The sequence below is a fragment of the Belonocnema kinseyi genome, chromosome 5, assembly GCF_010883055.1.
Source record: "Belonocnema kinseyi isolate 2016_QV_RU_SX_M_011 chromosome 5, B_treatae_v1, whole genome shotgun sequence".
NCBI classification, from domain to species: domain Eukaryota; kingdom Metazoa; phylum Arthropoda; class Insecta; order Hymenoptera; family Cynipidae; genus Belonocnema; species Belonocnema kinseyi.
In genome coordinates, this window is record NC_046661.1 from 87,278,655 (window position 1) to 87,293,488 (window position 14,834).

The window sequence follows — 14,834 nt, forward strand, 5'->3', positions numbered from 1 at the left end:
AAAATTGTAAAATGTAACTATTTCAGTTGACAATTCATAATTTTATTTGAAAGTTGATCATTTTGGTTGAAAACTGAACTATTTTCTTGAAAATACATTTTTGTTGTTAACAATTTATTTTATTAACTGAAAGTTTAACTGTTACATATTTAGTAAAAAATTAATATCTTTTATTGGAAAATTAAAGTGTTTGTTTTAAAATTGATTTATGTTGCAAAGTCAAACATTTGTTAATAGTTTAATGTCAATTAAAATTTTTTAAAAAGTTACTAAAAAAGATAAATTGTCAACCGAAATTTAAATAATTAAGTTTTAAGTTAGAATTTTTAACTGAAATTGTGGAATATTCAACTGAGAGAATAAATTCATTTTCATAAAAAAAAATAATAATAATTTTCAACCAAAAAAGAAACAAATTTTCAACAAAATAGTTGAATTTTTGGCAAAAAATTTCTTTTTATCCAAAGAAATGAATTTTTAACTAAAGTGACGAATCTTCATCCAAAAAATTAATTCTTAAATAAAGATTTGAACTTTCAACCAAGTAATTTTATTTTCAACCTAATAGATGAATTTTCAACTAAAATGATAAGTATTTATCTGTAATAATGAATTATTTAAACGAAATAGTTGCATTTTCAATTAAATAAGACCATTTTCATTTAAATTGTTAAAATTTGAATTATTAAAGATCAATCTTCAACCACAAATTGAATAGTTAAAATTTCAGTTGAAGAAATTAATTTTTAACCAAAATGATGAACTTTTAACACTAAAGATTAACAGTTTAATAAATTATAGTTTGAAAATAGTCTAATTTCTAAATAAAAAATATCAATGTTCAAGCAAATAGTTGAATTTTCGTTGAAAAAAAAATCAATTTTCAACCAAAAATAAAGTAGTCCAATTTTTCGTTCAAAATTTTCTAATGGTTGACAAAAAAAATGGATCTTGGAATTTTTAACCGAAATTTTTTGTGGAAACTTTAACATCAATATGATTTTCCACAAAGAAGTCGATTTTTTATCGAAATACGTGCATTTTCAACGAAATAGTTGAATTTCAATTAAAAAAGACAAAGTTTATTCCAAATCCTTAAATTGTGAATTAGAAAAAATCAATTTTAAACAGAATATAGAATATATAAAATTTCAGTTAAAGAAATTAATTTTCAACCAAACTGATTCATTTTTAACCATTATGATTAATTTTCCACAAGAAAAAGACGAATTTTCCAAAAGTACATACATTTTTAAACAAATAGTTTGATTTTCAAATAAAAAATATCAATTTTTAAGCAAATAGTTTAAATTTTCCGTTAAAAATCTAATTCATAACAAATAAAAATATGGATTTTTTGCAAAATCTTTAAATTTTCTACTTAAATAGTTACATATTTATTTTAAAAATTGATATTCAAAAAAGAGATTAAATTTAAAGAAAAAAAAGATGAATTTAAAATTAAAATGATTAACCTTCAAACAAACAAATTAGTTTTAAACAAAAGATTTCAACTTTTAATCACAAGTTGTTGAATTTTTAACTAAGAAAAGATAAAGTCGAAACGAAAAATGTAATAGAATTTTCTATAATAATTTAGAAATATTTTTTCATTGAAATACTACTTTTTTTCTAAAGACTGCTTGAAGTACTTTTTTTTTATCTAAAATTTGAAAGAAGGAACTTTTCAGTTGTGTCCAATTTTAAATTGGAAGAGGGATTTTTTTCAATTCCTTTCTTCTAAATCCGAATTATAATTAATTTGAAACATTCCCGATTCATGTAAAAATTCCCTGTTCCAAGTGAAATTATATTTCTTTATGGAAACTACCTGCCCTAAAATAAAAACGACAATATTAGGCAAATAAAACGTGATAAATTCATTTTTCGAAAAAATTTGAGAAAACGATTGTTTTTGTATGTTTGTAATATCATCAAACTTAAGTGCCTTATATGCACTTATACGACCTTTGACTGCAGATAAAGTATAAATCACTTCTCTAATTCGACAAAAATTATCAAAATACTGAAAACTTAAATTTTCAGGTTGGCCATTTTAATCGACGAAATAAATTGCCAGTCATTTTCCGGTTCGCAAAAATTTTTCACGGTCAATGAAATTTAAAAAATGGAACGCTAAAGTTAAAAAATTTTTAATTTAAGGTAATAAAACCTGAACTGCAAATGAAAGCACTCAATATAGAACTGTTTTCAGTGCTCTAAATTAAAAAATCATAAATGAACTTTAAAATTTTCAAAAGTATATATTTTTAAGGAATTTTAAGCTAGAAACATCAAATATTGAAAAATTGAAAAAATTTTAACTCAACACTTCTTAAATTGGAAATTCAATTATTTTATTTTTAAATAGTTTAAACGTCCTTGGAAAGCTTCAACATTTTATTTCAAAATCTTGAGAAATCTAGAAGTTGTTATAATTTTTTTTTTTAATTTAAAATTATTTTAGAAATTTTTTCAGAACCTCTAAATATCTGTAAAAATGAATTGAATTTTTTCTACAATTTTCAGAAAATCCTGCAAATTTTAGAAAATTTCTTTACAATTTGGATTTATAAATAACAATTGAACATTTAAACATTTTTGGGCGAAATTGGAGTAATTTTAAGAGACATGTAGAAGTTTTGAAAATATTTAAACTTAATGTAAAACTTGAAATGATACCCTAATATAAAACAAAATGTAGATTTTCGCACATTTTAAACAAAAAAATTAGATTATTTTCAAGAATTGTGAAAGGCTTCTAAAGAATAAAAACATTTTTTCAAGATTCCTAGGAAAATTAAAAATAACTTTTCATTTTCAAAAATTATTTTAAGAGAATCGTTAAAAATTTTTTCAAAGATTAAAAAAAAAATTTCAAAGATGATTCTCGAAGATTTTAAGAAAACTTTCTAAAATTTGCATGATCATTTTTAAATCTTTTTAAAACTCTTAAATATCTCTTAAAATTACTCAAATTATTTCTACAAATGTTCATTTGTAAATTATACATCAAAATTTAAAAATTTCACTTACAAATTAAGCATTTTTCAAATACAACAATTAAAATTGTAACGTTCAAAGTTTAAAGGCTCTTCGAAATTTTAAAGATTCCAGGTTTTCTGTCAAACAATTCAGTTAAAGATATTTTACTTTTAAATATCTCGTTTAAATTTACTTGTCCTAAATAAAAATTCAATTAATCTTTTTTTTAAGTAAAAGTTACAAATTGAATGGATTAACAAATGAATATTTTAGACTGAAACAATATTTTAAATTTAATCAAATCCTTTATTAAAGAATATATTATTATGAAGTTATTTTTAAGTTGAAAATAGTTTATAAACTTTCAGTCACGGCTTCACATTTGTTTCATGACTAAAACTTTCAAATTGAAACCGTTTAAGTTTTAACGTTAAAATCTGAAAGTTCTTAAATTTTCAACTAGTTCAAAATCGTTTTGTGAAATCGTTTTTGTTCACTTTTTATTACGTAAAGTACAGATAAATTCAAAAAATTGATTTATTTATTAAAAAAAAATCTTTTTTATCCAAAATTTTCAACATCAAAGGATTTTCTTTTTTATTTTTTCAAGTCTTTAAGAAATCATTTTAAAATTCTTTAAATTAAAAATGTAAGTTTAAAAATGAAAATTTTTAATGGAAAATTTTAAAGTAAAAAAATTTCGAATTATGTATTGTAAGCTAAATAATAACATAATTGAAAAACATAACAATTCCACTAATTATTTAAAAACTGTTAAAATCGAACGTGGACATATTTTTCTTTTACAAATTTGTAAAATTCCCGGTAAAAAAAATCACTGTCATTTCCCGGTTCAGCCCGGCCACCCTAATTTTACTACGGTTAGAAGTAAATTCCTGGGTTTTTTTTCTGTTCAATAAAATTCCCAGTTTCCCAGTTAAGTCGCCCCCCTACTTCCCTCCCTCATTTCTTCTACTTTCCCATCCCTTATTTTCCCTCATTTCTCTACTTCTCCCCGAAAATTTAATGTTTTATGCACGGGGCTACGAAACCCTTAAAATCTTATAGAATTTTCTATTAATCGAATCCATTTCAAATCGTGCAGGTACTAAACTTCAAGGAGGAAAAATTTTTTCACGGCGATTGAAATTTAATTCTTAAAGCTGATTTTTTGTTTATTTCAAGTAATGTAACCCTTAAACCGTACACTGGTGCGAATTCGCACCCGACGTTTTTTTATTTTGTTGGCATTTACATAAACACAGCTGCAGCGGATTATCCCGATACATATTAAATAAATATGTTAAATATGTGTGATATATGCTAGTTGTTTATTAGATATTCAATATATTAAATATTTTATATTAACATTGCAAACAAACTAATTCGCACCAGTGTACCATTTACGTATGCTCGGTTGGAGAGTGCCCAAGAATGTATGTGGAGCCAAAATATTCTCGAGAATATGCTAAGCATTTAAGCTCAAACAGAGCATGTATCGACCATTTAAGAGATTTTAGAGCATTCATTGTTTAAACAAATACATATGATAATTACTAAATATATTTTTACAAAAACATTTTAGATTGTAATAAACATATACTTTTTTAAATTGCATAGTTGCTACCGATCAGGTGATTCCAGAAAAAGTCAGGAATTGTGAGGGAAAACCTGACAGAGTTAATTTAAATTCTCAAGTTGAAAATTAATCTTTTTGATCGAAAATTCGTTTTTTCTTATTTTGAATTAATTTCTTTAACTGAAAATGTAAATGTTCCATTTTTTGTCCGAAATTGATCTTTTTTGATAGAAATTTATCTTTTTTGATAGTAATTTAATGTTCTGAGTTGAAAAATATACTAACATATTTCGTTGATAATTCTTTTCTTTTTTGCATGAAGATTTATTTTACTAACTGAAAATTTAAGTGCTTTATTTTTGGTAGAAAATGTATGTTTTTAGTCGAAAATTCACGCATTTTGGTTGAAAATGAATCTTTTTCAGTTGAATATTCATCATTTTAATTTAAGATTCACTTTAACTATAGCATTTTAAAATTTCCTGTATGTAGAACATTTAACTATTCTATTTCGTGTTAAGAATTCATTTCTTTAGTTGAAAAGAAGAATATTTAGTTGAAAATTCGTTCTTTTTGTTTATAGAAAGTTCATCTTTTGTGTTGAAAATTCCACTGTTTGGTTAAAAATTCATATTTATGGTTGAAAATTAAACACTGTGATTAGAGATTAATTTCCTTAGCTGAAAATTTCGTTTTTTTTTGTTAAAAATTAGCGTTTTTAACGGAAGATTTACCGATTCCAGTTTTGATTGCAAATTTTTTTTTTTAGTTGAAAATTTACTTTTCGAACTGCCAATTGAACTAATTTTGGTTTGTAAATTTATCTGTTTTGGTTGAAAATTTATATATTTTACTTTTATAAAAAAAAAACTATTGTGTTAAATATTCGTTTTTTTTAAGCATTTATTTTTCTAAAATTTTAATTATTCTAATTTTAGTTGAAAATTTCTCTTTTTTAGATGAAAATTTATTTTATTAACTGAAAATTTAAGTCTTTTATTTTTGGTAGAAAAATTATCTTTTTAGATAAAAATTCATGTATTTGATTCAAAATGAACTATTTTTTTTTTAGTTGAAGATTCATCATTTTAGTTTAAAATTCACTTTAACTACTCCATTGTCAGTGAAAAATTTATCTTCTTTGATAGAAATGTAATCTTTTTCGTTAAAAAATGCCGTGTGTTGTAGAAAATTTAACTATTCTATTTTTTGTTAAGAATTCATTTCTTTGGTTGGAAAAAAAAATATTGAACTATTCTAGTTTTTGTTTGTAAATTTATCTTTTTTTAATTGAAAATTAATATATTTGATTGAAACTGTATCTTTTTCGGTTAGAAATTTATCTTTTGGGTTTAAAATTGAATTCTTTTGTTGGGAATTAATTTTTTCGTTTGAAAATTGATTATTTCAACTAAAAATTCAATTCTTCTATTTTTGGGTAAAAATCTTTTTTTTTATAAAAAATAACTATTTTGTTAAATATTCGTTTTTAGCATTTATTTTTCTAACATTTTAACTACTCTAATTTAGTTGAAAATTGCTCTTTTTTAGATGAAAATTTTTTTTGTTTTGTTAAATTCAACTATTTTTCTTATAAAATGAAAATTCTTTTTGGTTGAATTATCAAATATCACGTTTTTCGTTGAGAATTCGTCATTTTTATTTGAATATTCCACTACTTAGTTAAAAATTCATTAATTTGGTTGATGATTTATCATTTTAATTGATAAATATATTTTTTTTTTTTGAAAATTTAATTATTTTGTTGAAAATTGTTTTAACCGAAAATTTAACTTGTACATGCTTTGTTCAAAATTTTTCTTTTTAAGTTGAAAATTAGTTTTTTTCTTTATAGAATTAATTTTTTTTTTAAACTAAAGATGTAAATGTTCCATTTCTTGTCGAAAACTGATCTTTTTGGATAAAAATTTAATCTTCTTAATTGAAAATTATACTACATCGTTAAAAATGAGTTAAAACTCCATCTTTTCGGTTAAAAATTTATTTCTGTGGTTGAAGATTCCAATATTTTGTTGAAAATTCGTGTCTTTTTTGGATGGCAATTTATTTTACTAACTGAAAATTTAACTGTTTTATTTTTGGTAGAAAAATGATCTTTTTAGTTTAAAAAATTCATATATTTAGTTCAAAATTAAGTTTTTGTTGTTTCAAATTCACTTTATTCTATTTTTTGTTCAGAATTCATTATTTGCGTTGAAAACAAATACTTAGTTAAAAATTATTATTTTTTTTTTAAATAGAAAATCCATGTTTTGGGTTTAAAATTCCACTATTTTGTCAAAAATGCATATTTTTACTGAAAATTAAACACTGATAAAAAATCAATTTCCTTAGTTGAAAATTCGTTTCTTTTCAGTTAAAAATTAATTTTTTTAATTAAAGATGTAACTATTCTATTTCTGTTTGAAAATTTATATTTTTAGTTGAAAATTAATACATTTTGCTGAAAACTCGTTTCTTTTTTTTTTGCTTTTTTATTTACTCTTTTAACAGCAAATTGAAATATTTAGGTTGTATTTGTAAATTTATCTTTTTTAGTTGAATTTTTTATTTATTGAGAATTCATTTTTTCGTTTGAAAATTGATTGTTTTAACTAAAAATTTAATTCTTCTATTATCGGTTGAAAAATCGTTTTAAACAAATATTTTGTTGACAATTCATTACTTTTTTTCTGTTATTTTTCCAACATTTTAACTATTCCAATTTTGGTTGAAAATAGATCTTTTTTAGATGAAAATTCATCTACTTTGTTAAAAATGAGTCTTCATTCATAGAAAATTAATCTGTTGGATTTAAAATTCAACTAACTATTAAAAATTTATATTTTTGGTTGAAGATTAATCATTTTAGTTAAAAATTCATTTCTCAGGTTTAAAATTTATCTTTTTGATTTGAAAACTCTTATTCGAAATTTAAATAATGTAATTAATATTAATAAAGACAGAAAATACGATTTTTTAAATCCCAATTAAAAATATTTCTGAATAATCATTAAATTCTCAAAAATAAGTTAAGTGCTCTCGGACAATAATAAATTATAATTCAATTAGAGTAAACTGAGATAATTTGAAAAATCTAATCTTCATAAGCCCTGAAATAATAAATAAATCCCTAATATAATAAAAACAATCAACTGCCCTGCAAATGTAGATAAAGTAAAAAAGCATTTTTCAAAATTGACCAAAATAATTAAAATAATGAAAAGTCAACTTTTCCTACAATCAGAAGTAAATTCCAGGGTTTTAAATTAAATTCCTGGCCACTTTCGGTCAAGTTCTCCCCTTAAATATAATATAGCACCTGTAGAAAATGCCTGATTTGAAATGGATTCGATCAAATTCTATTTCTGATGTTTGAAAAAGGAGATTGAAGATTGCATAAAATATTTGTAGGTTTGGATTAAAATCGATTGCTTACCCGACAGTGTGTTTCGTGAATATCGTCTTGTTGAAATATATATGCTGTGACGAAGCAAATGATTAAACTGACGAGTGGTAAGGAAACGGTGGCTATGCAGAGTTTTCGAAACGGAATCGCCAGGTACACGGAACTTTTATTGCTCCCTACATTATTCAACTCCATTCTGGAATATCGTCGGGAAATCTTGGGCGGTTTCAAATCCGAAAACTTATCCTATCGCCTTCTGGATGACGAAAATTCATCCTCGACTTGGACCGCGTATATTTATTTTAACTTTCATTGCATTTCCAATCCTGTTTTTCTAAAACAGAGAATTTTTATTCCAGAATTTAATTTATTTAGAAGTGAGATATTGGAAAAACTGAAAATTGCGCCGCATTTCAGAGTGTAATTTATATGATAGCGAGAATAAGCGAAGGGAGTTTCAGGATGATAAAAGAATATATCATCCAGAGCTGGTTAACTATCATTTATTTATTCATTGAGGAATTTTAAATTGCAAAACGTTCAAATTGAAGAATTTTAAATTCTTAGATTGAATATTTTTTAATCGTAAATCTTCAAAATTAAAGAATTTTCGATTGTAAGTCTTCAAAATTGAATTACTCAAAAATAGTTCACAATTATATGTTTTCAAAATCCAAAAAATTTCTATCGTCCCTCTTTAAAATTGTAGAATTTAAGAATTTTTATTTATACAGCATAAAAAATTAAAGAATTATAAATGCAAAAAAGTTCAATTTTGAATCGTGAAAATTCAACATTTTTTAGCTTTAAAAATGTTTTATTAAAATTATGCAAATTTTACGTTCTGCAAAGAAAAATTCGAATTTTTTTCTGTTTGAATGACTTATGAATTTTTTGCTATACATTCTCAAAATTAAAGCGTTTTCCATTATATATCTTTAAAATTTAACCATTATAAAAAAAAAAAACGATAAAACTGCACAGTTTTTAGTTTTAAAAATATCTTATTAGAATTATGAAAAATTTTAATTTTTAATTTTCCAAAAAAAAATTCTGTAATTTTAATTATTTCCATTTAAAATCGTAAAAATTGAAGAATTTCAAATCCTTAAAACTAATTATATTTCAATTGTAAATCTTGAAAATTAAGTACTTTTTAATAGTCAATCTTCAAAATAAAAAAATATTCAATTAAGTCTTTAAAATATAACAGGTTTTAGTTTTGAAAATTTACTATTAAAATTATGCAATTTTTAAGTTGCACAAAGAAAAATTGTGTAATTTTAACAATTAACATTTGAAATTTTTTCAATTTGGAATTGAAAACTTGAATTTTTCATAACATTTTTTTTTAAATAGGTTTTAGTTTCGAAAATTTACTATTAAAATTATGCAAGTTTTAAGTTGCAAAAAGAAAAATTCTGTAATTTTAACGATTTACATTTTCGAAATTTTTTCAATGTGGAAGATTTAGAATTGAAAAATTTACTTTTTGATTTAAAAAATTTTTTTTAAATAGGTTTTAGTTTTGAAAATTTACTATTAAAATTATGCAAGTTTTAAGTATTAAAAATTATTTTCTTATAATTTGAATTATTTTCATCCGAAATTTTTATCAAATCAAAACGGAATTTAAGAATGTTTATTTATACAGCTTTAAAATTGAAGAATTATAAACGGTAAATCTATCAAATTGAAATTTTTTAAATTGCAACTCTTCAAAATAGAATACGTTTAAATTTTAATTCTGCAAAATTGAAGTTTTTAATTTTGAAAATTTATAATTAAAAACTATACAAGTTCTAAGTTTGAAAAAGAAGAATTCTGTAAGTTTAACGATTTACATTTGAATTTTTTTCAATTTGCAAGATTTAGAATTGAAAACTTGACTTTTTGATTTTAAAAAAATGTCATTCATTGCAGAAATTCAGAATGAAAATAGTTCAAACTGAGGAATTTACAATCCTAAGATTGAAAATTTTTCCATTTTAGAACTTCAAAATTAAAGATTTTTCGATTGTAAGTCTAAAAAATTGAATAATTCAAACAAAAGTTCAAAATTACATATCTTTAAAATATAAAATTTGAAAATTCAATAATTTGCAATTACATATTTTCAAAATTCAAAAATGTTCTATCTTCCCTCTTCAAAATTCTAGAACTTTGAATTATAAAGCGTTAAAATAGGACAGTTTTTATTTTGAAAATTTACCATTAAAATGATGCAAGTTTTAAGTGTTACAAATAAATTTGCTATAATTTTAACTATTTTCATCCGGCATTTTAATCAATTTGGATGATTTATAATTGGAAACATAATTTAAGAATTTTTATTTATGCAACTTTAAAATTATAAACGGTGAATCTATAAAATTGAAAAATTTTTAATTGCAACTCTTCTAAATAGAATAACTTTAAATTGTAATTCTGCAACATTTAAGTTTTTAATTTTAACAATTTACATCCTCAAAATTAAAGAGTTTTCCATTCTAAATATTCAAAATTTAAAGAATTTTCATTTCTGAAACGTTAAAAATGAAGAATTTTCAATTGTAACTCATTAAAATTAAACTATCCTTAAAAAAAAAACGTTAACATGTGAATCGTTAAAACTGAACAGTTTCTAGTTTTAAAAATGTCCAATTAAAATTATGCAAATTTTAAAGTTGATAAAGAAAAATGTTGTAATTTTAACGATTTACATTCGAAATTTTGAAAATTTACTACTAAAATTATGCAAGTTTTAAGTTTAAAATCAAAAAATTCTGTAATTTTAATAATTTACATTCGAAATTGTTTAAGTTTAAAGATACTTCAAAACTTGACTTTTGATTTGAAAATCATCGTAATTTCTGAATTTTTATTTATACATCTTCAAAATTAAAGAATTTTGAATTCTAAATATTCAAAATTAAAGAATTTTAATTTCTGAATTGTTCAAAATAATTTTTCAGTTTAAATTAAACTATCCTAAAAAAAAACGTTAACATGTGAATCGTTAAAATTGAAACAGTTTTTAATTTTGAAAAATATAATTAAAAACTATGCATGTTTTAAGTTTTAAAAAGAAAAATTCTGTAATTTTAATGATTTACATTTAAAATTTTTTCAGTTTGAAGACATAGAATTGAAAACTTGATCTTTGATTTGAAAATCTTCGTAATTGATAAACTTGTTGCTATACATTCTCAAAATTAAAGAGTTTTTAATTGTATGTCTTTAAAATTAAACTATCATAAAAAACGTTAAAATGTGAATCGTTAAAATTGAACAGTTTTTAGTTTTACAAATGTCCTATTAAAATTATGCATATTTCATAAAGAAAAATTCTGTAATTTTAATTATTCACATTCAAAATCGTAAAAATGGAAGAATTTCAAATCCTTAAAAATAATTATATTTCAATTGTAAATCTTCAAAATTGAAAAATATTCAATTGTAAGTCTTTAAAATTATGTCATTCATTGCAGAAATTTAAAATGCAAATCGTTCAATTTGAAGCATTTAAAATCTTAAGACTGAATATTTTTTAATTTTAAATCTTTAAATCTTCAAAATTAAATAATTTTCGAAGGTAAGTCTTAAAAATTGAATTATTCAAACAAAAGTTCAAAATTACATATCTTTAAAATACAAATTTTGAAAATTGAATGATTTACAGTTATATATTTTCAGAATTAAAAATTTTGTGATCGTCCCTCTTTAATTATTTTCATCCGCAATTTTTATCAATTTGGATGATTTATAATTGGAAACGGAATTTAAGAATTTTTATTTATACAACTTTAAAATCAAAAAATTATAAACGGTGAATCTATAAAATTAAACATTTTTAAATTCAAACTCTTCAAAATAGAATGACTTTAAATTGTAATCCTGCAAAATTGATGTTTTTAATTTTGAAAATTTATAATTAAAAACTATGCAATTTTTAAATTTGAAACAGAAAAATTCTGTAATTTTAATGATTCACATTCGAAATTTCTTATGTTTGAAGACTTAGTATTGAAAACTTGATTTGAAAATCATCGTAAATTATGAATTTCTATTTACACATCTTCAAAATTAAAGAACTTTTTAATTGTAAATATTTAAAATGAAATTATGCGCAAAAAAGATAAATTTTGAATCGTTAAAATTCAACAATTTTTAGCTTTAAGGGCATGTGACACAGCTAAATACCTATATTACCGACCACAGTTTTTCAGTTGACTGAATGTTTTTTTGAACCTAAGAACTTTTTTTGTAAATAAAATAACGAGCTGAAACTTTGGGAAATGTATTAGAGAACAATAAAGTACGTTTAGGTACAGCATTTTTGTAGGAACTTCACTGAAAATTATTTCATCTTTTTTCTGAACCTCAACATTTTTTGAACGTTCGAACTTTTTTCATACATAAAATATCGGTCTCAAACTTTGAGAAATGCAAGAGTCGAAAGAAAACTACGTTTAAGTACAAAGCTTAAGAATAAAAGATGTAAACAAATATATTTCAACAATCAATTCCAACGGCATCAGCCGGTAACGTTGTACACGAAAATACGAACTCTCTAGAGCCTCGTCTAGTGGCCGCCAGGTTTCGTATTTTCGTGTACAACGTTACCGGCTGATGCCGTTGGCATTGATTGTTGAAATCTATTTTTTTACATCTTTTATTATTAAGCTTTGTACTTAAACGTAGTTTTCTTTCGGCTCTTGCATTTCTCAAAGTTTGAGACCGATATTTTATGTATAAAAAAAGTTGGAACGTTCAAAAAATGTCGAGGTTCAGAAAAAAGATAAAATAATTTTCAGTTAAGTTCCTACCAAAATGCAGTACCTAAACGTACTTTATTGTAATCTAATACATTTTCCAAAGTTTCAGCTCGATATTTTATTCATAAAAAAAGTTCTTAGGTTTAAAAAAACATTCAGTGAACTGAAAAAGTGAGGTCGGTAATATAGGTATTTAGCTGTGTCACATGCCCTTAAAAATGTCCTATTAAAATTATAAAAATTTTATGTTTTGCGAAGAAAAATTCGAAATTTCTTCATTTAGAATGACTCAGAATTGAATACTTGACTTTTGATTTGAAAATTGTCGTAATTTCTGAATTTTCATTTATACATCTTCAAAATTAAAGTGTTTCGAATTGCATATCTTTAAAATTAAACTTTAAAAAAAAGTTGAAACGTGAATCAAAATCCTAAAGATTAAAAGAATTTAAAATCCTTAAGACTAATTATATTTCAATTGTAAATCTTGAAAATGAAATAGTTTTAATTGTAAATTTTTAAAACTGATAAATAATAAATTGTAAGTCTTTAAAATTGTACAGGACTCAGTTTTAAAAATTAATAATTAAAATTATGCAAGTTTTAAGTTTTACAAAGAAAAATTCTATAATTTTAACGACTTACATTGAAAATTTCTTCAATTTGAAAGATTTAGAATTGAAAACTTGACTTTTTGATTTAAAAAAAGATTTCAAACAAATGCCATTCATTGCAGAAATTTAAAATGCAAATCGTTCAAATTGAAGAATTTAAAATCATATTTTTTCAAAATTCAAAAATTTTCTATCGTCCCTCTTCAAAATTGTCGAACCTTGAATAAAGCGTTCAAATAAAAGTTTTTAATTTTGAAAATTTACAATTAAAATTATGCAAGTTTTAAGTATAGTATATCAAAAAATTTTCCATTCTGAATATTTAAAATTAAAGAATTTTCATTTCTGAATTGTTAAAAACGAAGAATTTTCAATTGTTAATTTTTTAAATTAAACCATCCTAAAAAAACGTGAAAATGTAAATCTTTAAAATTGAACAGTTTTTAGTTTTAAAAATGTCCGATTAAAATTATGAACATTTTAAAGTGAACAAAGAAATTTGTGTAATTTTAACGATTTACATTCGAAAGTTCTTCAGTTTGAATGACTTAAAATTGAAAACTAGACTTTTGATTTGAAAATCATTTAATTCATTAATTTTTTCTTATACATACTTAAAATTAAAGAGTTTTCAATTGTAATTTTTTAATATTAAACTATCACAAAAAAAGACGTTGAAATGTGAATCGTTAAAATGGACCAGTTTTTATTTTTTTAAATGTCCAAATAAAATTATGCAAATTTTTAATTTTACAAAAAAAAAATCCGAAATTTCTTCAATTTGGAAGATTTAGAATTGAAAACTTGACTTTTTGAATTCAAACAAAATTTCAAACAAATGTAGTTGATTCCAGAAATTTAAAATGCAAATCGCTCAAATTAACCCTTAAACGGCCAAAACGCCACTACCGGGACACTGCTTTTCAATGGCCAATAACTAAGACTATACGACACTAGAAAAAATTGAGAAACATATATTTTTATTGCTTAAGATCTCCTCTTTCCGACGGTGCCAATGAAATTCCTCAAAAAATTTACTTATTATCCCAAAATGCAGTTTAAACAAAAAAAAAACGTGATTTTTCGTGCCTATTTTTTTTTTGTGAACCATTTTCCAAAGCTTTTCGAGTCTGTAATTAACCTCTGAATCTCACTAACCGGTGGAATAAATGTCTAAACTTTGAGAATCCATGGTTCAAAGATTGATTTTTCGTTTTAGTATTTTCAAAATGGCGTCTTAATGGCAAAATTTTTGTGAAAACATTCATGAATTTTTTTACAATAAACGATGCGCATTTCGGAAAAATCATCAAGAATAAAAAGTTCTTGTAATCAGCCAAGAAATATGCCTGAATGTTTTCGAAGCGTTTTGAGCAAAATTTTGGATCTTGCATATGAACAATTTTTGCAAAATTCAAAATTTTGCTCAAAACGCTCCGGAAAAATTCAGGCGTATTCCTCGGCTGATTACAAGAACTTTTTATTCTTGA

At 22.8% G+C, this 14,834-nt stretch overlaps 1 protein-coding gene across 5 annotated transcripts in view; it reads right to left on the reverse strand.

The window, feature by feature from the left end:
- LOC117172484 (post-GPI attachment to proteins factor 2-like) overlaps positions 1-14,834 on the reverse strand; it is a 59,058-nt gene that overhangs the window by 37,843 nt on the left and 6,381 nt on the right. For all 5 annotated transcript variants that reach the window (XM_033360472.1, XM_033360473.1, XM_033360469.1 and 2 more), the window contains one exon: positions 8,004-8,307. In XM_033360472.1, the coding sequence (XP_033216363.1) occupies positions 8,004-8,168 (165 nt within the window). In that variant the 5' untranslated portion in view covers positions 8,169-8,307. The remainder of the gene's footprint in view (positions 1-8,003; positions 8,308-14,834) is intronic.